The 24,445-nt window shown below is 35.3% G+C and overlaps 1 protein-coding gene and 1 long non-coding RNA gene across 4 annotated transcripts in view; one reads left to right on the forward strand and one right to left on the reverse strand.

Moving 5' to 3' along the window:
* LOC129791650 (sodium channel protein 60E) overlaps window positions 1-24,445 on the forward strand; it is a 99,587-nt gene that overhangs the window by 50,013 nt on the left and 25,129 nt on the right. For all 3 annotated transcript variants that reach the window (XM_055829905.1, XM_055829906.1, XM_055829908.1), the window contains exons 4-12: window positions 15,315-15,523; window positions 16,994-17,214; window positions 17,470-17,576; window positions 19,169-19,248; window positions 19,394-19,485; window positions 20,957-21,084; window positions 21,209-21,343; window positions 22,324-22,521; window positions 22,590-22,716. In XM_055829905.1, coding sequence (XP_055685880.1) covers window positions 15,315-15,523; window positions 16,994-17,214; window positions 17,470-17,576; window positions 19,169-19,248; window positions 19,394-19,485; window positions 20,957-21,084; window positions 21,209-21,343; window positions 22,324-22,521; window positions 22,590-22,716 — 1,297 coding nt within the window. The remainder of the gene's footprint in view (window positions 1-15,314; window positions 15,524-16,993; window positions 17,215-17,469; window positions 17,577-19,168; window positions 19,249-19,393; window positions 19,486-20,956; window positions 21,085-21,208; window positions 21,344-22,323; window positions 22,522-22,589; window positions 22,717-24,445) is intronic.
* On the reverse strand, window positions 13,815-14,560 carry LOC129791654 (uncharacterized). The gene is made up of 3 exons (XR_008750734.1): window positions 14,395-14,560; window positions 14,009-14,085; window positions 13,815-13,938 (listed from the first exon to the last, which is right to left on the reverse strand). It is a non-coding gene; the product is annotated as an uncharacterized LOC129791654 (long non-coding RNA).

Consider the following 24,445-nt stretch of genomic DNA (forward strand, 5'->3'; position numbering starts at 1 on the left):
AATCATTTATAACTTTTCATCCCTTTTCTGTTAGGAATGTTACCCCAAAACATTGAGAGGGAGCTTTCTCTGACAGGGCTAAAAATGGAAATGATTGTTGGAGCTTTCTGTTGGGAAAATGTTTGAAATTTCTTTTATTTACATATATATTCAGTTTAAAACTTTTACTGTGTTCTTGCTTTAAATTAGAGACAATTACATACACCCCAATATTCCAAAATTATTTAGCCACCCCTTAGTTAATAGAACAACATAGGTCAGATTTACAAAGATTTGCAGCTTTTAATAAATCGATCTTTATGCAAATTCTTACGTTTTGTCCACAGTTCTGTCGTGATATTGATAGTGAAATTTCTTTTCTTGAATTGAATTGAATTTTATTAAGACATTGGGCCTAATTCAGCGACCAAAAAACCCTTGAAATCTTTGAATTTTGTACTGAAATTTCAAAATTTCAAACGAATTTTAAGGGTTTCTTGGTCGCTGAATAAAGCCCATTGTCAATAATACATAAAGTAATTAACATTTGAATTTTATTGACAAACATTTGAATTTTACTTTTTAAAGAATTGAAGTTTGTTCTAATATTTTACGCTTCTGTTCTAACGTTTGAGGTTTCCTTTCTAATGTTTGACATATATTTTATAACGATGGACATTTATTCTAACATTTGAAGTTCTTTACAACAATATACGTTTTCCACACGTTTTGAAACTCTTTTTAAAAAAAATTATGTTTTTTCTTAGTTTGAAAATAATTATTTTCAACCCTGTTTTAATTTCTAAAAAACAAAAGAAAGATTTATCAAAGTGAAACTTAAAAAAATATCCAGACTCTCCAATTTTCACAGCTTTTAGCATAAAATTGCAGAAAAAGTACCTTTAAAAAAAGATGCTAAAAGTTCCACAAAATACTAAACAATATAATTCATTTGGTATGAGAATTAATATTCTAAAGGCGATGCGTGGACTTTTGCACCACAAAAACGGCAAAAACATAAGACATTCAACGTTGCGGTGTGGAAATTTATTCTCGGAGAAATGTTGAAAAATTGGCACTACTGTGCAATTCCTTTTGCTTGTGAATAAACCACCGCGATGATTTATGAGGTGTTTGTTTCACCGACTGTTGCTTTTGTGCAATTTACTCCAAAAAGAGACTCCCCGCGCCAAACCACTGAATTTTCCCAAAAACGCCTGCGGGGTGGAATTTACTATTGATTCACTTAATCCACCCCCACTACACCCCGCAGCCAACGGACTGCCGGCGAAATAGCGATAAAAGTGATGTGAATGGGGGTGGCTTTTGTACCATGTGCTGATGTATGTCTCAACATATATTTATCCTCCAGCATACACTGGATATAGGTATACATATAGCATATACATACGTGCCATTAAAACTGTTGCATTAAATATTCATCATGCTCGCTTTCCATCGCGAAACTGACACTACTTACAGTTTCAAGTGTGTATGATGGAGGTACAAAAGCTTCATCCTACAAAGGAGGAATTTTCCTACTACAACAATACATTGCAACCCCACTGAACTTTTTCAACTGAAAATAAATTTATTTTAATTCCCCCAACTAATAGAGCTTTCATCCATTTTTTACGTTCTTGTTGGGAAAATTTTGTTAATATCTGTCGTTTATAATTTTTGAAAAGCTTGCCAATGTAGTGAATTGCAAATTTAAAGTATCCAAAGTAGCTTTATTTACCCACCAATCATATGATTGGTTGCACTGAAAAGCACAATATTCCCCCATCAAGTGGTTCTCTCGTTGTTTTTTTGTATGCCAAACATTTTGGACTATTCGGTTTTCCACAAACCAAAATTTTTTGATGGAACTTCAAGTTTATTTTAACGAGCACATTTGATTGATTTACATGCAACAAACTATCCTTAATGGCTTATTTTTTTCCTTCACAACCCCATTTTCTGTGTAAAGTTTTATTATGTACTGTTGGCGCTTTATACGCCAACCACTTTGCGACAACCGCGCCACCACCGGCACAACGCACGAAACAAAAAAAATGTCATCTGTGACTCCGCCTGACGTGATCTTTTTCCGTCGAAATTGACACGCTCTCTTCCGTTCCCAACCACGGTGATGGCAACATGTGCCACCAACTTGCGCAAAAATTAAATTCAATTTTATGTAGTAAGTGAGTAAAGTTAAATTCGGAAATATATTTTAAATTAATCAGTGGATCACTGTGTTATATTTTGTGCGCGCCCCCAACCGCCACACTCCGCGGATTCTCCGGAATTTCGCCCAACAATCCACCCGAGACGACCACGAGGGGGGAAGATTTTTTTGTCCTCCGACCCGGACATTCCGGCAGGAGCCCCCAACAAGATTTTAACCCATTTTCATCTGTATCACGCAGGTACGTGACGTTACATTTTGGTCCTTCGAGCCGGAGATTCCGGCAGGAGCCCCCAACAAGATTTTAACCCATTTTCATCTGTATCACGCAGGTACGTGACGTTACATTTTGGACCTTCGATCCGTGTGGCATCAGGATTAGCCACACCCAGCGACCACGATGATGCCGGCTGATGAGAAAAACATCACCCTGAGGGGCCACAAATCTCGTGTTGAAGGACGTGTTGCCGATACAGGCACAAATCCATCCAGTGGCACCAACAAGGAATATCCGCATGTTCCGACCGTCTCTGACAGCTTCCTCCCACATGGAGCCACGGCTACGCCACCTATAAATGCCTCTGCGCTTGACATAGCCCTCGCTCAGCTCATTCAGCACCAAATTCAAGCTGAGAAGCGCACTGAATTGATGTTTTCACGTCTCCAAGATTCCGTACAGAGCTGTCATAACGGAAGTCAGGGTCAACTTGAAGCCAATGCGTACTCTCATTGCAAGCTCCCCATTCTGTCCATCCCAGAGTTTGGTGGGGACCACATGGCTTGGTACAACTTCAAGGACATGTTTACGAGCATCGTTCACCACAATCCAAGACTGTCCAACGTCCAACGGCTTCAGTATCTCATGAATGCCGTTACGGGGAATGCCAAACGCTTCATAGCCAACCTCTCACTATCCGACAACAATTATGAGGTGGCATGGAACGCTCTGTGTGCACATTACGACGACCAACACACCATAGTGCGTCACCACATTGGATTGCTCAACGACATGCCTGCCCTATCCGACCCTACAGCTGCGAGTTTCACGGACTTCTATGCCATCACCAGCTCTGTGCTCAACTCTCTCGATGCCCTACAACAGACCAGCCGTGATCCATGGGTGATTTACCTACTGCTTTCCAAGCTGGACCTTGAGAGTCAAATGCTGTGGTCCCGTCAAATCGGCCACCAACCACCCACTCTCCCACGATTCATGAGTTTCTTGAAAGAGAGACTCAAGTCGGTCGAGATGTGTGCCACCCTCCAATAGACGCATTCAGTGGGAGAGAGATCGCAAGGATGTGATCTCTACGAAGATTCACCGTCTGAGAAATCAACTACCTGTCTTCAAAGATTCTCTTTCGGCTGGATCGTTTTTGGGCTACCTCATCGCCCACCTTAGACTATTGCTTCCAACCAGGCATCTCCCTGTTGGAGCAAGCTCTCTGCTCAAGAGAACCGTATCCCGATTCCCAACCAGGCATCTCCCTGTTGGACCAAACTCTCTGCTCAAGAGGACACCCCGATTCCCCACCAGGCATCTCCCTGTTGGAGCAAGCTCTCTGCTCAAGAGAACCGTACCCCGATTCCCCACCAGGCATCTCCCTGTTGGACCAACCTCTCTGCTCAAGAGGACCTTTAACCGATTCCCAACCAGGCATCTCCCTGTTGGACCAACTCTCTGCCAAGAGAGATCCTTCCGGATCTGCGCCACCCAGGTATCTCTGCTCAAGGGATGTATCCGGAATAGCCCACATCCAGACATCTCGCCGTTGGAACTACATTCTGCACAAGAAGTACTCCCGGAAGCATGTCAAAATCATCATACAGTCCACACACATCCGCCTCGGAAGCCTTACAACCTTCCAGGGCTCGGAAGCTTTACAACCTTCCATTGAGGGATTACCACCCTCAGGATTCCCCCCCCCCCAGCATGTTGGCGCTTTATACGCCAACCACTTTGCGACAACCGCGCCACCACCGGCACAACGCACGAAACAAAAAAAATGTCATCTGTGACTCCGCCTGACGTGATCTTTTTCCGTCGAAATTGACACGCTCTCTTCCGTTCCCAACCACGGTGATGGCAACATGTGCCACCAACTTGCGCAAAAATTAAATTCAATTTTATGTAGTAAGTGAGTAAAGTTAAATTCGGAAATATATTTTAAATTAATCAGTGGATCACTGTGTTATATTTTGTGCGCGCCCCCAACCGCCACACTCCGCGGATTCTCCGGAATTTCGCCCAACAATCCACCCGAGACGACCACGAGGGGGGAAGATTTTTTTGTCCTCCGACCCGGACATTCCGGCAGGAGCCCCCAACAAGATTTTAACCCATTTTCATCTGTATCACGCAGGTACGTGACGTTACATGTACTAAAAATGAAAGTAATGACTCATTCAGATATTTACGGGTTTTCTTTTAAAATCTCTGGCGGAAATTTTCATTGATGGTGGTTTTGTAAAATGGAGTGTATGTGATTAAGCAAATTATGGATTTTACTTCATGAATAAGCAGCTTTTTGCCACAACATCTCTCCCTTCCCTGCCGCATCTTTTCTCCTTTGGAAAATTTCGTCACAAACTCCCGTAAACGCGGCTTTGCTGTGTGAGTTTATATTATAATTAAAGGAGTTACTTTTCATACATGTTACTGCATTAATTTTCATTTGAGTGTGCCATCGTGAAATGTAGCACAAAACACAATAATATAACAAATGTGGCAAATTTCACATTCCTCCAAATTACATCCTCCACCTCACACAAAACTCCCCTCCTCCCCCAACACCTTTAAAGGGGTTTAATCTGCTCCCAGCATGGAGGATGGGAAGGGTGGGAAGTTCTTTACGAACTCACGCGCGCGAAGGAAGATTTTAATGTAGCTAAATTTATTTAAATGTAAATCCGCAGCAATCTACTACGTCCAAAAAGGTATATCTTATACCACTTCTTTGCAAACGTGGGGTGTTTTATAAGAAATTGTAAGATTGAGATAAAGGGTGTTAGGAGGGATGAAATTGGCGAATGTCCAACTTGCAGTTCATGTAACTCCCCAAAAAGTTGTCTCGAAGGATAAGCGTTGAACTTTTTAGTGTTTTGGGTGAAAGTGGTTAGGGAATGAATACAGTTGTGCCATTAACTCTCTCTCTCCTAATATATAGCTGTGCGAATATAGGATTAGCACATCCATCTTCGACTATATATATAATTCTATGCTATATATATTTGTTGTGTGATTTATATAGCAAACAAATAAATGTGACAATTTTGTAGGGATTTGCAGATACAGAATGCATTTCGTTACGTCCAAGGATGTGAAATGGAGGATGGGATTTAATTTTAGCCGCAAATCCTAAATGCAAATCCCCAAATTGGAAATCCATTTGCAGATTTAGTTGCACAAATTGACAAATTCTTAATGATCCAACGAAGAACCAAATGTTGCTAACTGAAAAATTAAGCTCATCACATTAAACCCCTTAATTATTTTACTCTTGTTATTGAAGAGATTTAATTAAATTATTTTTCCTTAAGAGTTTGAGGAAAATTATCAAGGAAATTATTCGGATCTTTGCAAATTACAATATTGACTATAATGCACCTACAAGAGCTGAATCGTGATTGAATCAATTAGATTGAACAAATATTGAATAAATATTGAGCAAAAATTGATAAATCACTTAATCAGCCAATAGATTGATCAATTATTGACTGAGAATTGATCAAACTCAGCTCACAAATCTGATTGCTCAATAATTGATTCAGTGATTGGTCTATATGAGGGCATATATTGACTCAATTTTTACACTACCAATATTGAGTCAAATTTAGCTCAATTAAATTTTTATCATGGATTGATTGACAAAATATTTTTCTATCAAATTTTCATCAATCGATTGACCAATTTATGCTCAATCATTGGTCAATCACACAATATTCGAGCAATTATTATTACACAATAGCCGAGCAATTATTGGTCAATAACATATTTTTTTGTCTGCCTTTAGTCATTTTTTGGCATTCTCGTTTCTAACATATTTTATTAGAAGTAAAATCTACAGTCATATTTTTTTTTCATCTAAGAAGAGTGAGAGCTTAGTGTTAGAAATTGAACTACTTTTTTTTAACAAATCAATAGAAGCTCAATTTTCACTCAATTCCTTCTCAAACAGTTTCCATGCATCAGTACTGATTTTTAGTGATTTATAAACAGTTGAACAATTCTTTATCAATCAGATTAATTTGATTAATAATTGACAATATATGCAGACCATATTGACTCAATTTTAAGACAAAATTATTGTGTAGCTAAAAGAATTTCTGAAATAGCAAATAATATTAAATTCTCTTTTAAAAGGATCTTTTTAAATTAATTTGCATTTGACCAATAAAATCATCTTATTCAGAGAAATTTAGTTTTTAATTTACATTAGAACATTTAAGGGTTGCTTTTTTTGCATTTATTCCTTAAAAATTTCAAAGGAAAAACTATTAAAAAAATTCTTTAAACATTGCTAGAATCGTTGAAAGAGAAGGCATGTAGCCTAAAATTACTTAAACACACAAAGTTCAAATCTACAACCCTTTTGCCATTGAGCCCCACAAATTGGCGGTCAAAATGATTTCTCTTTTACCAAAAGATTTAAGATTTATCCCCCGCGGGGAAACTTGCTCATCTTTTCGGGTTGATTTTGCGGAGGATCTTGTGGTTTAAATTAAGAAACAACTGTGGGTTAACCTCATCCTCAACATTACTTAATCTGGGCGAGCTTTCCCCTCCCCAACAAGTTCTTAAGCATGCAAATGTGTGTGTGCGTTGAAAGCTCCAAGGGTTGTTAGCTTGGGGGCGTTGATAAATTGTAAGCTTTAAACCCTTTAGCAATATCCGGAGATTCCATCTCGATAGCGTCGGTGATGTGACATAGAGAGTTGCCAAAGTCCGATAGTATCGCACCATCATCCCCCAACCCCCTCGATGGTTTAAGGAGTATAGGGGGGTGAGTTTACGTCTGCGACGAAAGGGCAAAAAGGGGTTGTTGTTGTGAAAATGTGGCATCAACCACCGAGTAATGGGAAAATAAGAGATCTCTCCCACCCGAAGAAAATCTCATCCCGCACAAAAGCCTTATGCTCCCCATTGGAGCATAACAGGGGTGCAAATCTCACGAGACATTCCATGCAATTTTACATCTTTATCGATTTTTGGCCGTCCCCAGTGTGTGTGGAATCCCAGACAATTTTGCTTATCCTACATTATACGATGGAATACAAAACATTTCCAACAAATTGGACTTGTTTTCATGGAAAGCATTCAAATGCTCCAGTGAATTCTCTCAAAGTCTCAAAGCGTCTCCACATGCCCATTAGGGGTAGTTACTATCAACTCAAAATGCACGCATTAATGTTCCGAGTAAATTGACTGAAAGGGGTTTGAATAAAATTATGCAGTGACTTCTCTCACAAATTGTGTCTCTAACTTTTAATCGCCCATTTAAAGTAAAATTTAGTTTTATTTATTTGGTTAATTTTTATTGAGAATGTTAGAAAATTATTTTCAATCATTTACCCGATTTATAATTAATTTTAAAATTTTTAATTTTAGGTATATTTTTGTAAAAATTTTCAAATTGCAAAATGCAATTTATTATGCAATGAAAGACAATTATTCGAGAAAATCTCATCACACCATAAAAATTACTAACTTTTCATCACATTCCACGCGATGAAACAATTTTATTTATTAGTTTAAATAAATTTTTTTATATCGCCGCTTCACATAAAAGTTATATTTTAAATTAACAAACTGTCACAGAAATGCTGACAAATAAATTTGATATTGGATTGTTTTAATTATTCTTTTTGCACTATGCGGGTACCTGTAATTTAGCGGAGAATGGATTTTTACGATCCATTTTTGAAGATTTATTTAAACTAAATTTCATCAAAGCATTTACTTATTTAATTCAATTTAATTAAATGATTGATGAAACATTTAGAAGGAGTAAAAAATTAAAAGAAAATAATTCTTTCATACAAAAGGATTAGATGCGTTATTTTATATGGGAAAATCGCTATTTCGAAAAAACCATCAGATAACGTGTAATTTTGTAGATAACCAGAAAAATAATAAAAAAGTTTCTTATTTCGTTTTGGGAACAGTTTGAGATAACTCAACAAATATATGTTTCAAAACACAAACAATGACGTCACTATTGTGTTTTTGTGTCTTTTAATGTATGTAAGAAAATATCATGACAAAAAACATCGATGAAACATAAGCGCAAATGTTTCATGCTTTGTCATTTTAGACAATTTTAGCTGTGATTCTTTTTAATGGTTTTTCCCAACTGATTCCAGTGGAAAATCTCTTTGATTCTTTCATTTCTCTACAAAAACGAATAAATTCCTTTAGAAAAATCTTCCGTGGATTCTCAATGAATTTGTTTTACATTCTAAATGACATTCATACATTTGCAAGATAAATCTTAAGTCTGACTATCCTGGCAGTGATATGGGTCCACCGTCTTGGGGTGGGGATGGCATTCTCATCTTAAGATAAAAAATCCAATTTTCATTTGCTTTCATTTGATTGCATGAGCTTTTCTTCTTGATGTTTTTCCTGCAAACTTAAAATCTCGCTTTTGCTCACACACAAAACTTTCTCATTTATGCGCAAAATGTTGGGAAGCGCCACAACCTAAATCCCGGAATCTCTCTCACACGTGTGAGTGGCCTGAAGAAGTAAAGAGAGTTCTCAAGGCAAAAGCGCACATAAGTGCAATCGAAAAATCCTCAGAAATGTTTCACAGAAATAAAAGCATCTGTTGGTGGGAAAGCAGCAATTAGAAGTCACTTTAGAACTTTTTTTTTTTTATTCCATATTGCACCACTTTCTGCTATCTCTGCCACCCTTTTCCCACCCACCTACCCCCCCAAGCTGTCACGAGGAGTGCTTTAATGTGCCAATTGAGAGTTACACCGAGAGAGGAGCATCAGAAGTAAAAAAATATACATGAGCAGCAAAAAAGAAGAAGAAAGATGAAGAAAGCTCCATCGTCAACGCCATGGAGTACTTTAATATATATTTTATAACAACCACTCACATTTTATACATGCTTTTTGATCGTAAAAGCATTCAATATCGCATTTACTACAATATTCCTCACATTTCTCTCCCCTTCTTTTTTTTTGTTATTAATTTTATCATGTTGAGTGGGTGTGAGAAAACGGCAAAAAAAGGGTGATACGGAGTTTATGGGAATCTTTATCCTTTACCAAAAAAAAAAAATTCACATCTCTCTCGAGGACATTGATATTATCGTGAAAGAAAATAAAATTTCATGAGCAAGACCGAAAAGAAATCAAAGAAAGAGCTTTACATTCAACCAACAACAAACACTTAACTCCAAATTACATTTTTTGTTGTTGTTGAAATTGATTCAAAAAGATTTTTTCTTTTGAGAATTTATTATTTTTGAGTTAGGAAATATTTTTTTTTTAAATTAAATTAAACAATTTTTAATAGGTTAGAAGAAAAGCTTTTTTTAATTGAAGATTTTATTTAACTTTTGGGTCTAAAATTAATTTTTTTTCTTACAAAATAAAACTTAAAATCTACACAATTTTTCATTAAATGACCCCATAAAAAAGCCAGAAATACTTGAAAATTCCTAACAAATTATTTTGGAATTTTCCTAGGAATTTTCATTAGCAGAAAGTCCTTCATTTTCAAGTTGTTTAATATTTTATGCTCTTTGCATTTTACAATATGCAAATAATACATACTATTTCTTAACAAAATTGCCTTTTCAGATGAAACAAAAAGCGCGTCCTATTGTTAAATATTCAATTTTATACTTTGCATGAAAACCGTACGTAGGTTGCTCGAATGGCTCGAATAGTGAATTTCCCCTTCTTTTTTTTCTCTGCTTTTAACCCTTTCAAGCCTAATGGAATGGGTACAATTTATTTAAAAAAAAAATACTCTATGAGTTGCAAAAGAAAATTTTCAAGCAGGAAGAATAACACTTGGAGGACAAAACTGGTATTTGCTGCCAATTTGACTTTTTTCTTAAACCGGCATAGAATAAATCTTATCTTGATAAATTCTACATCTATGTGCAGACGATTTTAAATAATAGAAGTTCGTCAAATGAAAATTTGGAAAAACGATTTCTTTATACAAGAAAATTAAGCTCAAAGTTTGAGGTTAGAAATTCGTTTCCTGCAAGTGTTAATGCGAATATTTTAAAGACTTTGATGAGAATTATAAACGATTGTGGTTTTTGTGAATGACAGAATTTCCTCGGAAAAGTGGTCAAGATGGGGAAGAACAAGAAAAACGCAACATGTTTTGCAATCAGCGACGTTTCGAATAATTTAATATATGTACATATGTGGAAAATTGAGATTTTTTCCCTGACACTCGCAGAGTAAGTTAGAGAATTTTCTATTTTTGTCCTTTGCAAAAGAAAATCTTACCTTTTATATTATGATAAATCTCGTTAATCCAACGTTGTAATTATGCAATTTCTAGAGCCTGAAGATGAATATAAATTATTCGAAACGTCGCTGATTGTAAAAAAAAACGTTGGTTTTTCTTGTTCTTCCCCATTTTGACCGCTTTACCGAGGAAAATCTTCATTCAAAGGGCTTTGCCGTGGCTTTAGTGAAAATCAATCAAATAACTTTATGCAAAAAATACTCATGAGCATAATACATATAAAGTTGAGCATAAAAGGGTTAATGCAGAAAAAGCTCACAACTGTATTTTTTATCATAAAAATTATTGTGTTGAGCTTCACTTGTTGCCTTAATTTGGGAAAATTCTACATGTAGGTATAAACAAACTATACCCACTCTACTTCATACAGCTAATTAAATTTATATATTAATTTATTTAAAAGTATGCATTTTGTAGGATACGGTGTGGAAAATATACCTAAAAACATACACCAAATCCCTTATACATAAATGTAACTACCTACCTACATAGTTTTTATTGCAACAAGCTGGCACCAAAAGAACAAACATAGGTATGATGGGGGGAACAATAAAAGTTTTTATTTGCACAAAATAGCGTGTTTTAAAGCAATAAAAGGGTGGTTTTTAGTGGGATAAAAGAAGTCACCGCACAAACTTATAGTTTCCCCCTTCCTGCGACAAATTCACAAATGGAAAATTTGCAATTAGAATGCCACAACTTTCAAATTGTTAGCAAATTTGCACACAAAAACCCCCATACCTTGAGGAGGGGCCGGTGGGGGTGGTTTGTGGTGTGAAAATTCACCCCCAGAGTGAGGAGTGTCAGGGTATACCTATATGTAGTAGTGAAATGAAACACTAGTCTGTGGTGGTTGAGTGATACTTTCGCGTCAATTGCACTGAATTCATGCATACCGTAAATTTTCCAATAATCCAGAAAAGCGGGTGCAGCGTCTCACTAGAGGAGGGGAGGGGACTGTGAAAACCCCAAAAGTTGGGATTGGGGGAGGTTATTGATTTTTTCCCGCGATTCATTTGAAATTGACATGGTGTGGAATAACAGAGAATTGGAATATTTTTGTGATGCGATATTTGTCTGGGGGAGGTGCAAATACATACGAAGGGAATAATTTAGTGGAGCAGTCCTATTTGTTTTTCCAATATGATCCAATTCCCGTAGGGAGGATACGAAGGGGCGGGGGGTTATTCAATGAATAAATCATTCAATTGAATTACATCTCTACTCCTCCAACCAACCAATTCGCACCACTAGCACAGGTAACATCAACATCTTAGCTCTTTCATTTGGAAATAATCCTTCAAAAAAATGAATTAAATTGTTAATACGATGTGATAATTCCTATGAAGGAAAATATTGTCCTTCAATGGAATTACAAATAAAACATGAAAAGGATTACGATGATTGTTTGTTGCTCAATGGATTTTAGGGATTTTTCGATAAAAAAAATATTTGAAGAATCATAAAGAATGGAGGAAGAGAATCCTTGGAGTAAGAAGCCTCTTTAAAATTGGAAAATTTATTTTTTTCTTGTGGAAAGCTCAATTAAAATTTTAAACTACGAAAAGGGTATGAAAATCTTCCCTAAACATTGATAATTATTTTCCCGTGAAAAAGAGTCTTGAATAATATTAACTTTACCTTTAATTTTGAAATTCCATTCTAGAGCTGAGAAAAGTGGAAAAACGTCAAAAATATCTAAACAAAAGTCACATTTTTCCACTTTTCTCAGCCCCAGAATGGAAATTCAAAATTCTGGTACATAAAAATCTGCATTGATATTTCTTCTTTCATTTGCTTTTTACCCCATCAAAATCCATCCAGTAGATCCTGAGAAAAACCTACTTTTGTGTTTTGAGAAAAATCACAAGATGGCGTCGCACCTAAGATGGCTGAAAGTGATTTTCTTACTCATTCATTTCATTTCATTTCATTTCTTCAATAATAAGTCTTAAAATGTTACCAACATCGGAAAACCAAGTTTAAGAAAAATAAAAACATTTATTTTCACTTGCTCTCAAAAGAGACTCCTCTTATTGAAGGCATTTATTTCCAAATGTCTTTTAGGGGTCAAATGTTACCCGCTCTGTTCTTCGAAAAATGAACAGTTTTTTACGTTTGCTCTCAACTATTTTCATTTAGTTAGTAATTTGCTGATTATGAACTTTCCTTCAATTTTCCGGACTTTTTAACCATTTTTCACGTACAACTGATTTTCACTGAATAAAGCGCGTGGGGCAAAAATGATCACAGCACCCTAAGGCATAAAGAGAAGCTCTAAAAACAAAAATTTAATATATTTTCGTTCGATCCTTTTAGAATCATTAAAACACAATCAAATTAAAATAGAAAAATCATTTATTTCTGCTATAGATTACAGAATTCTGCTACAAAAAAAATAATTTGCGCAACTATTTTCAGCACTGTACTTTAACTCGTCTGATTGATTCTTTTACAACACCCTGTAAAATTTTAACTAAAAAAATAAAAAGATTTAAATTAGCGTGATGGGCTTTTGAGAGCTATGAGCTGCCAAAAAATCCCGTGAACCCCTGGGGAGGCGTAAATCCCGATTCCTTGTAAGGAGGATGAAGAAGAGGAGGCAAATTAGCTCGCCTAAGCATTTTTCCCGCCTCTCCAATTTGCAATTTAGGTCCCCTTGAGACGTTTAGTCCTCCTCACACCCCTCCTCGTCATCTCTCAATTAATTACAATCCACAAGAGGATGTTTGGATACGATTCTCGCTTGTATAGAGATGGAAAAGGGCCCCCCATGCAAATGGGTCAGAGAGGGTCAGAAAATGCCGATCAAGAAGTCTCTCGGGGGGATTGAAAAGATTAGACGGGGCAAAATTTATGGGTTTGATTCCATGTGAGGGCGATCCGAGCGGAAATCACTTGATTAAGCTCAAATTTATAGGGTCCACGAGCGCCTCAATCAATCCCCTTCCTCACTCCCAAAAACAGCCTCCATCTGAGGAGAATCGCCGAGAGCAACAGCCCCGAAAATTAAGTGGAAATCCTCCCTTTGCCTCTGAGAGAGAATCCGCCAAATGGGCAACAATGGAAATTTTATATGGCCAAAAATGAATAATTCATTACAACGCTGAGCAATCTTACGGCGCCCCCATACAACGTGGATTTAAAAGACGGTTTTCTCGTGTTCCAACAGTGAAATATCGATTTATTTTCTGATATGGAGCTTCTTAACAATCTCAGGCGATGTCACCCTCCACCATTCGTCATCTCCTGTCCGGAACACATGGAACAGCAAAGTCTGCAGGAAAAATTTAAACAGATGTCAGGGAAAATGATTTAGCGTGGAAATCACATTTTCTCGCATTTACCTCATGTAGATTTACTTGGACCTCGCACGCATCTTTCTGCGCTTCCGCTTCAACCTCCGCATACGCTTCTTGCGCCACTAAAATAGATAGAAATGTACCCCCATGAGTAACATCCGGAAAAACTTTGAGGTTATGTTCAAATCAAATCAAGTTTTCCTTGATTTTTCCACAAAATACCACACAAAGAGGAAATTTTGATGTATTATTTGCATTTCATTCATTCATTTCACAGAGAATTTATTCTTTTCTTGAGGAAAACTGCGCAAAAAGTCGGCCCAACACGTGTTGTTGGGTGGACTTTTTTAAATACAATTTTCACCAAAAAATCACCAAAATTTCCACTGAATTTTCTTCACAAACACCTCTAGCAACACTCTGGCACATACCTTAGCTCTCATTTTCTCAAAAAACCAAGCAGGAAGTGCTGAATTTGGTGAAAATTCACAGCTTCCACGCACACGCGTCTAGTCTGCCGAGCTGGTTGGAAATGAAAAGACTTGTCCAAGGAAATTCAATGGCCAATGTGGTGATGTTCCAGGCACGAAGTTCTCCGAAGTGTCGCGCGATTGCCGCGATTGTTGCCGCGTACATTGCGCGCGAGCACTGAAGGGGGATTCCAAAGTTCTCCATGCGCAAATATAGAGGGCTTGTGCGCATTCGTTGTCCCTAAAAGACCTGCAGTGCAGGTGGAATATTTTCGCGCATTTTTTGTATAAGCGAATGGTGTGGTTAATTTGGGACATTTACATAGCGTAAGTAAATGAATTTCGTGGATAGCGAATTTTGCTTTAGAAAAACCATGAAAAACGCAAGAAAATGACGAAAGAACTTTAAAACTAAATTGCTGTTAAATTGTAAATAGGCTTAGAATTGTATAAAAAATATCGATGAAATAAAATGATAAAGAAAATATTGTTTTTTTCTGTTTTACAAAATAATCACTGAGCGTTCTAAGAGTTAGATTTTACAATTAGTTCTTATATGATTCTTAGATTAATTAAGAATTATCAGATACCTTTACTTACAGTATAGAAGGATAATCACTAAGATATAGACTTTCTTTGGATTAATTTTATTTGCAAGTTTTGTGAAATGTAAGACGAAAGATCTTAAGCGTCTTGAAAGATCTAAGATGGCGGCTTCAACGTCTTTCATCTTTTTTTTTTTACAAAAGGGTTGTGTTACTTTATCCATTCTCCTCCTCATCCAATTCCTAACAAATTGATTAATCAAAAGAAAATAAAATAAATGAAATTAATTAATTCAATTCCATTCCATTTCAATTCCATTTTTTACCTTTTTACAGACTTTCTGTGTTGTATCAAAGCGCTTCCGTAAGAACTACATCCATCGCTTCACGGGCACCAAGAGTCTGTTCTGCTTTACTCCTTGGAGTCCAACGCGACGTGCCTGCGTGTACCTGGCCACCAATCAATTCTTCGACTACATCGTGATGACCACGATCCTCCTCAACTGTGTCTTTCTCGCCATGACTGAGACTGTGGAGGAGGCAGAGTAAGTACATAAATATATGTACAAGAAGCCATCTGAAGAACTTTTGAGCAGGATGAGCACTTTCAGGGGTGCGAGAAGGCCGTTTATTCCATCTGTGTGCTATGTATTTGGGGAGGTGGTTGGTTGTTCTGTGTTTATGCTACATTGGTATGAGAGGCACGTTTCATAGGAGGGAAAGTGCCTATAAGAATCGATGGCGGCAGTTGATTTTCCTCCGCAGCTTGTTGTATACGCACTTAAATGATATTCCCACTTATTGCACATAAAATTTCTCAACCAGCCACCCCCGCCCAAATTTATCCCCATGCGTCATGTTTTTTCCTCCTTAAGCACTCTCGGTGGCTTTTTGGTTGCGGGAGAGACCACCCACAACAAATGGTGGGTATCACGTGTTAAGGGATAAAGTGGAAAATGCTTCGGTGCGTGTGGCAGAAGAAAAGTGCGTGGAAAAAAGCATCGAGAAGGAGTTAAGGATGGTACTTTTACATCATTATTTGCCTTTCCATCATCCCATCCTCCCGCACCTCACAACCTCATATGAATAATGATAATGATGTATTTGCTCCATCATTTTCTTTCGTTTCTTTTTCACCCACAAATCGACTTGAGATTTCAGTTAAATTCTCCGAAAAGAAATCAAGGAGAATGGGGAGCTTTAATACTGATTTTCTTAGGTAATTTACGTTAGAGAAATCAAGCCTTTAGCATCTCAGTGGTTTAATTATTGGCTTTTCTTACGGTTTATATCCTAGAACGTCGACTAAAATGACCAGATGAATAAAAAAAATTGGCTGTATCTAAGATATCTTATTCGTATTCTTATAATCTTTCTTACTCATTTCTTAATTCTAATTCGAAAGAATTAAGAATTTCCCTACGCGCGTTTTATTTTAAAAAGAAACGAAAAAAATTACAATTTAAAAGCCTTTGTAAAATAACGTTTTTCACTAAGGCCGCCATATTGAAATCCAAGCGTTGCTGAACGCCATTTTCTTTTTCAAATTTGAAATAACATAAGGATATCCTAAATACAGCTAATTTTTATAATTCTATCCATTCTAGTTGACGTTCTAGCAAATAAATTATTATTTTATATTGTCGTTTGTCCTTGTAAAAAATATTCGTCAAGAAATGGCGTAATTTATTGCTTTCCAAAAAGGACGCATTGCAGATGAATTTTTATAATGCAGAAACCGTTGTAAATTTTTCAAAATGGACTAATACCACACACACAGTGTTTTAGGAAGATCATTTGGGTAAATGGGGGATGATTTTACATGAATGGGGGATGTACCCCAACCTACATATAATATAGTATGTATGCCAAAGAGAGCACCTGAGAAATGGATTGAATAAATAGAAGCTCTTATATATTTTATGAGCCACCCAATTTTGGGTTATTTAGGGGAGAACGGGGAGTGGAAGAGCAGGTGACTTTTCTCTACAAACCATAAACCTTTCAATTTTCAGATATATATTCTTGGTGATCTACTCAGCTGAGATGGTAATTAAAATTATTGCCAAAGGGTTTGTTCTGAATAAATACACGTACCTGAGAAATCCATGGAACTGGCTGGACTTTGTTGTAATTACCAGCGGCTACGCTACAATAGGCATGGAAGTTGGAAATTTGGCTGGATTGCGAACATTTCGTGTGCTGAGAGCACTCAAAACTATTTCCATAATGCCAGGTAATAATAATTGTGTTGTGTTATAACCCACCCCGAAAATTTCTACCATTAAATTAATATTTACTTGGGATGTGGCCAATTTATCCCACCATTACATATAGAAGAAGAGAGAGGAAAAAAAAAATAAGAAAATAATGCTTCACCCCCAAAAAATTTTCAACCTTCTCGGAACTTCTGTTCTTGACACCCACCCGTCCTCGCCCACCCACAATGGGGGGAATGTTTTCTAATGTTCTTTCTCCTTCTCATTCACAGGACTTAAAGTCATCATCAACGCACTCCTTCATTCATTTCGTCAATTAGCGGAAGTAATGACTCTTACAATTTTCTGTTTGATGGTTTTTGCCCTTTTTGCTCTCCAGGTAATTCTCACCCACACCATCCCCGTGGGAATTTGAGTATCATCCCCACAAATCACAGTGTCAAACACACACCTCAAAGTATCGCACATTTTGAATTTAATTATATCACTTCATGTGCTATTTGACATTAATTAAATCCTCACCAAACCCCCCTTCCTGAAATCCCGCACATTTAATCTCATTAATCCCATTTATATTATCGCGATTAAAGGAGAAATAATTAGAGCTTGACAATGGGGAAGGAAAACTCAAGGAGTTGAGGAGAATTTTAATGCTTCCTCGTATTTCTCATTAGTAATTCAAGAATATTAAATGTACCACAAGAAATGCACTCAGAATGTGCTTTAAATTTCACTTCATTACTTGGAAAAATTTTATTTAATTTTCTTTGAAAACATTTTCTTATTGAATTGGAATAATAACGAGTTTATTTATTATGCAAAAATACAATTTAGGGGTCGATTCTACCAAAAAAAACTTTTATTGTCTTACAAATTAAAAGATTTTGCTAGATTTTGACATTGTGGGAGAAAAAGTTAGAAATCAAACTAAATAATTCCTTCTATGCTCTTAAGGGATAATGAATCACAAATTAAGTCTTCGAAATGTCGTAAATTGTGTCAACTTTAAAATAAAATCAAGATTTTCGATAAACATGTTTTACGACTAATTATTTCAATTTTAATCCTTTTCTTCTATTAAGGACTTCAAGATTTAAAAAAAATAGAATTTGGGGATGATTCTGTAAAAAGTCTTTTTCTTTTCTTTTAACTTATAGAAATTTTTGTAAGATTTTGACAATTGATTGTTCGAAATTATTCTATTGTCATTCCTTGAAGAAAATTTTTTCAGAAAACAGAAAGATTTAAGACAAAGACTAGGAAAAGTACTGAATTTTCAAGGTTTCAAGCGAATTTCAAGGGTTTCTTGGTCACTAAATAAGGCCCTTAAAGGAAGAAATAAACAGCCAAAATCTTATTAAATTTTTTCATAGACTACCAAAAATCTTTTAACTGACGAATTGTAAGAAAACGAAAAGATTTTTAACAGAATCGATCCCAAAATTTTATTTAAATCAGCACATTAAATAAAAATTTTAGCGAATAAAGAATAATTATTTGTGAAATGCTCTTTGTACCAAAGTAAAAAAAAAATCAAAACTTATTCTTCACCCTGTAGAGTACAATCATTTTGTAATGCATCAGTGCAATAATTCAGCTTGGCATACATAATAAAGTACTGCAAGAAATTGAACTTTCTATTCCAATAGTAGATACAAGAAATTCCCTCAAAGGAATCTTTTATTCCAGATTTTCTCATGCAAAATTCCATTAAAAATAAATCATTTGCCTCATGTTTATCCATTTGGGAATTGACCCAAGAAATATTCCATGCATTTCACTGCAGCTAGTTACTTTTAGCATTTATTCTGCACACACACTCTGAATATTTTCTCTGTGATATTTAAGTTTTTTTTCTTCATTAATTTTTCATAGAATATTGTACATAATCCATACCTCGCTATGAATTCCGCAAATGTAAAAAAAAAGAAATAAAAGTGACAAAGTTTTCCCTTATCTTCCTGTGTGTAGGTTTATATGGGAGAGCTTAGAAATAAATGTGTTAGACATCTTCCAGAGGACTGGAATAGTACAGCAGAAGAATGGATGAGGTAAGAAACATATTCTTTTACTTAAAAAAAAACAGCAAAAGACTTTTCAAGCCAAAATAACAGATAGAGAGAGAGTTGGAAGAAAAAGAATTTTATGTGCTGAGTTATAAAGAAGTTTACAGAGAGTGAAAATTTTCTCTTCCAGTTGGGTGAATGATACCGAAAATTGGATATACGATGAAGAAGGAATTCCTTTATTGTGTGGAAATCTAACCGGTGCCCGTCACTGTCCTTCAGGTAAAATATAACTATATTACATTGTCGAGAGATCCCTTTCGTTTAGAACTTTTCACATCCTTCACACCAGAACCATTTACTCCTAACGTCCTTATAAGCAAAAGCAGCAAAAGGAGTAAATTATAAAGTGAAATACGAGTAAATGAAGACTTTATACGCTGTTTTCTCAAAGTTTTCCACACACACACATATACAAGAAAGTTATCATTTAGTTAAAATCTATTACCCATGGAACACACATCCAAACACCGAATTTTCACATTTCACCAACTTCTCCAAACCCACCATACTTGTGTTCATTTGCACTTCTGGTGAAGGAGAGCATCCTCAGAATCCTTGAGACAATTTGCTTTGTTGGAAGAGATTTCAGTTGGAAACACTTAAATAAACTTTTACAGTCACAAGGCATATTCATACGCCATCATTTCCAGCCTTTTCACCAAGTTAATTCACAGCTAAAGTCGGCAAAAATTATTTCATGGCGTCTTTATTCATCCATAATTCATGCATTTATGGTGTTATAAGAAAGTTTTTCTAGTTTGTTTTTCATGGCAATTAATCGCAAATGAATTATAATGATAATGCTGATTAAATATAAACTAAAATCTGAAGATGTTGGTCTTACTAAAAAATGTGAAAATAAAGTCAGTTTTCAATACCATAATAAAAAAATCTTAAAATTTTGCATTAAAAATATTAAAATTCTTCATTTGGAAAAACTTCTGTTTACAACACATCCTTAAAAATGAATTAAAAAGTTGACTTTTTTTTAGACAATTTTAAAGTTAGAATTTGTAGAAATATCAAAAAAAAATCCTGGACAAAATTGGATTAATCCAATTAATCCTTGGAGGATCCGATATTTCTAACTTCAAAACTTTGATCTCAATTTTCTCCTGAAAAGAAAAAGTTTTTCCAAATTTTCTTTCGACGAACTTTAAGTTATTGAACCTCTCTACACAATGTAAATGTAGAATTTACCACGATAGGTTAAAAAGATTTCATTTTTTGACAATTTAAAAGGTCGAATTGGCCACGATGGCCAGCGAAATCCTCCAAGGGTTAATATTGATTGTTTAGCGCTAAATGGATTTCTTTACCAAAAACTTTAAGTGGAAGAACTTGAAGGAATCTAAGTGTCTTATCTAACATCCTTAGAAACTCTCATGCTTTTTTGAGAGCTTTTCAAAAGAAAATTCAAGCTTCCCAAAGCTCCTAAATATACCAAAATTAATACAAAATTTTAATTTATAATTCACATAAAAAATTACCTAACTTAAAACTTTTCCTTTCTACGTTTACTACCGTATTTGGTTTAAATAAAACGGCAGAAAATCTCGTTTTATGCAAATGCCTTTTATGTAATTTATTCTAATTTTCATTAAATCTCATACTATGTGTAGATTGTAAAATGTTGCACACTAACAAAATGCGTCAATTCATCTAATTTCATCCCCTTTCATTATTGCAGGCTACACGTGTTTATGTATAGGCGAGAATCCAAATTACGGTTACACAAGTTTCGATAATTTTATGTGGTCCATGCTCACCACTTTCCAGCTAATAACCCTCGATTACTGGGAAAATGTTTACAATATGGTGAGAATTGCTATTTTACAGCTTTCACACACCCCCTATTATCAAGTCTTTATGCACTCAAAATGCATATTAAAAGCAAAATTTTGCTTATTATGCAATATTTTTAAATTTTGTTGCTTTTCAGATTTTAGCCACATCTGGCCCCATGAGTGTTACTTTTTTCACCGTCGTCGTTTTCTTTGGTTCCTTCTATCTCATTAACCTAATGCTGGCCGTCGTGGCGCTGGCATATGAAGAGGAAGCACAAATAACACTTGAGGTGGGTGTGTGATATCAACAGTTTAAGGGGACAAATTGAATGTGATTAAGGGGCGTTTGCGTTTGATGGATATTTTGGTTTTCTCTTTATACGGCGCGTCCCCACAGAACCCACCATTTAACCTTTTGACTCCACCCTTTTATGGGTTCACCGAAAATCAAATTCAAATTGAATAGATAATGGGATTATTTTGGGATTGTTTAGCAAACATTATACAGTATTCAATGGCACTTAATTGTGAGATGATAAACTTTCGACAATTCGACATAAAGTGGATTAGTTAACACTTGGAGGACTCGAATTTCTAACCTCAAACTTTGAGCTTAATTTTCTATTATAAAGAAAACATTTTTCCGGATTTTCTTTTGACGAACTTGTTGTATTTGAATCCGCCTACACATAGATATAGAAATTATCAAGATAAGGTGGATAGATTTTAATCTATAACGGTTTAAAAAAGTCGAATTGGCAGTGATTACCAGTAAAGTCCTCCAAGTGTTAATAAATTTAAAATTAATTTTAATACATATTTAGAGTCCATAAAAACTATTTTATTATTGTTTATTAGCTTAAGTACCTTAATGGATAATTATTTTAGATTTTTATGGGGTCATTCTAGAAATTTTACAGAGGTTGAAATATTTCAATTAAACAACGATAAAAAAATCTTTAAATGACTTTTCAAACTCAGATTCTCTTTAAAAACTAAAATTCTCAATTTGAGAGCTGCCAATTGCTTAATAAATTATGTGAGAAAACGTTTCTATGCACTATTAATTAGAACAGAACATACAAATTGGTGTGTTAATCGATAAAGCAATATGTGGCATCTTTGGAAGGAATTAATATTAAAGCCGCACAATTAAATTCCCCACATAATGAAATTTAATTTCCAAGACATGGCAGCATTATTCAAGATATTAAATAGATTTGCTTCAAAGTCTTTCAATGAAGCTTCATTTTGTGAATATTTTTTTCAGGAAAGAAAAAAAGACTTATTAGATCACAGGGATGATTCCACATTCAGTTTCGATCCGTCCAAATTGAATGTGAAGAAATTAAATAAGAATCAAAGGAAGAAGATTGACACACGCAAAGGAGTCCTCCTTGCCAGCTACTCACGTAAGAAGACACGAAAGAGAAAAGTGAAAACAAAGGAGGGCAATAGCAACAATCAGGTGAGAATTCCTTCAAATAACTCTTAAAGAATTTCCTTTTAAAAAAATCTTCTGATTTTGCTTTTCAGCCAAAAAATGGACGATCCGTGACACCAAGTCCAAGTCCAAGTCCACGTGCAGCTTTAGCCATACAGCGGGGTCGAGGGGTGACCGTTCAGAGCACAACTCAAAATCCCAACACCCTCCATCCACTAGGTAAGAAATCAAAATCCACTCAATTAATTCCCATTCGCGTCTCATATTTTCCTTCATTTCAATCAAATTGGAAAAAAAAAGTTCCCTCACATTTCTTCCATCAGCTCAAATTCTTCCCTGTTATTACTCCACCTTTTTCTTCAAATTTATTTTTCAAAAGAAAATATTCTCACGACGTCAGATTTATTCTATTCAATTTCAGGGAAAAATTTTCTTTCATATTTTACACAGAGAGTTTGTACAAAAATAGGTAATGGGCAGTAATTGGGGAACAACTACCCTTTCTTTTTTTGAAAATATAAAGAAAATGAATGGGATAATTTTATGGGCGGTCGTTAAAAGTTTTTGCTTGAAAGTTGATGCTGGAAAAGCTGGGAAAAGTGAAAAAATACGGCTCCTTTAAGTAAAATTCAACCCTCTGTATGGACTTTAGGGTATATGCAAAAAAAAAACAATGAGGGGGAGAAGTACTAAATTCCAATTGAAAAAGCAGAGAGACCTAAGCGAGAACAATTTGAGACGGCTCCAGCTAGCAGCTGAGCATTTGTATCGTTCAGAAGTAGCTTTGAATATTTTCTCGGCATTAGCTGGAAATAACCATATTTTTCAGCTTTATTAATTTTTATTGGTTTTTACAATATTTACATGAATTTCTAACCTAAAATATTCACATAAATTCAGTAGGTATAATTTTGATTTTCTGTCTTATTCATCCCCATTGAATATAATGGTAAATATGTTAAGTTAGAAATCCGAATAAATATTGGACAACCCAATATAATTTTGCAATTAATTAATTAATTTAGTTTAAGGATTTCAGTGTTCATTCTCATTGAAAAAAAAAACAGAAATAAAACATCAGTTAAGCCGTACAATCTTAAAGATCGGTCAAGCCGTTTAGACATTATAAAGCTGTAAAGTTGGATCTATGTTTAGTTCATACCAAATGCCTAAAAGTGCATAGAAATGTCTAAAATATATCGACTTCGAAAAACTCCTACAGGTGGCGCTACAGTACCAAACAGTGTCAATTTCACCCTTGAAGGATTTTGCTGGCCAAAGTGGCCAATTCGACTTTTTTCAATCGCCATATAATTAAAATCTATTTAATATTTCGTGATAATTTCTACATCTGTGTATAGAAAAGTTTCATTACTTCAATATCATTGAAAGAAAACTTGGAAAAATATTTTCTTTTGAGAGAAAATGAAGGTCAAACTTTTGAGGTTAGAAACCTCGATCCTCCAAGAGTTAATAGTTTTAAGAAGCGAAAGATAATATCTAGAAAGCATTGTAAGTTCTAAAAATAACCACAAAAGGTGCTGAATTCATAAAAAGGCAATGTGTTTCAATTGTATTAAACAAAAATCCCACCGAGAGTAGAAGATTTCTGTTACTTTATCTCTAAAGAAGCCAAAATTTGATCAGAAATAATTCTGAGCAACTGAAAACTTTTATAAACAACTCTTGCTAAAAAAAAAATGGCGGACATTAATTAGCAACTGCTTTGACATTGAAACATTTTAGCAGGAGCCGCGTTGATTGGTCGTAGCTTAGGTCTCTCATTCTAGGAATATTTAACGTGAAAAATAAATTATATGTTAATCTTAAGATTTCACAATTATGCAGCTTTTAGAATATTTCTTAAGGGGACTATACCTTACTTTTATGAGCTTAAGGATTTTTAATAATTTTTGTTTGAGAGTAAGAGAGACAAAACATGAAGTTT

Source organism: Lutzomyia longipalpis, chromosome 3 (assembly GCF_024334085.1).
Source record: "Lutzomyia longipalpis isolate SR_M1_2022 chromosome 3, ASM2433408v1".
Lineage (NCBI taxonomy): Eukaryota > Metazoa > Arthropoda > Insecta > Diptera > Psychodidae > Lutzomyia > Lutzomyia longipalpis.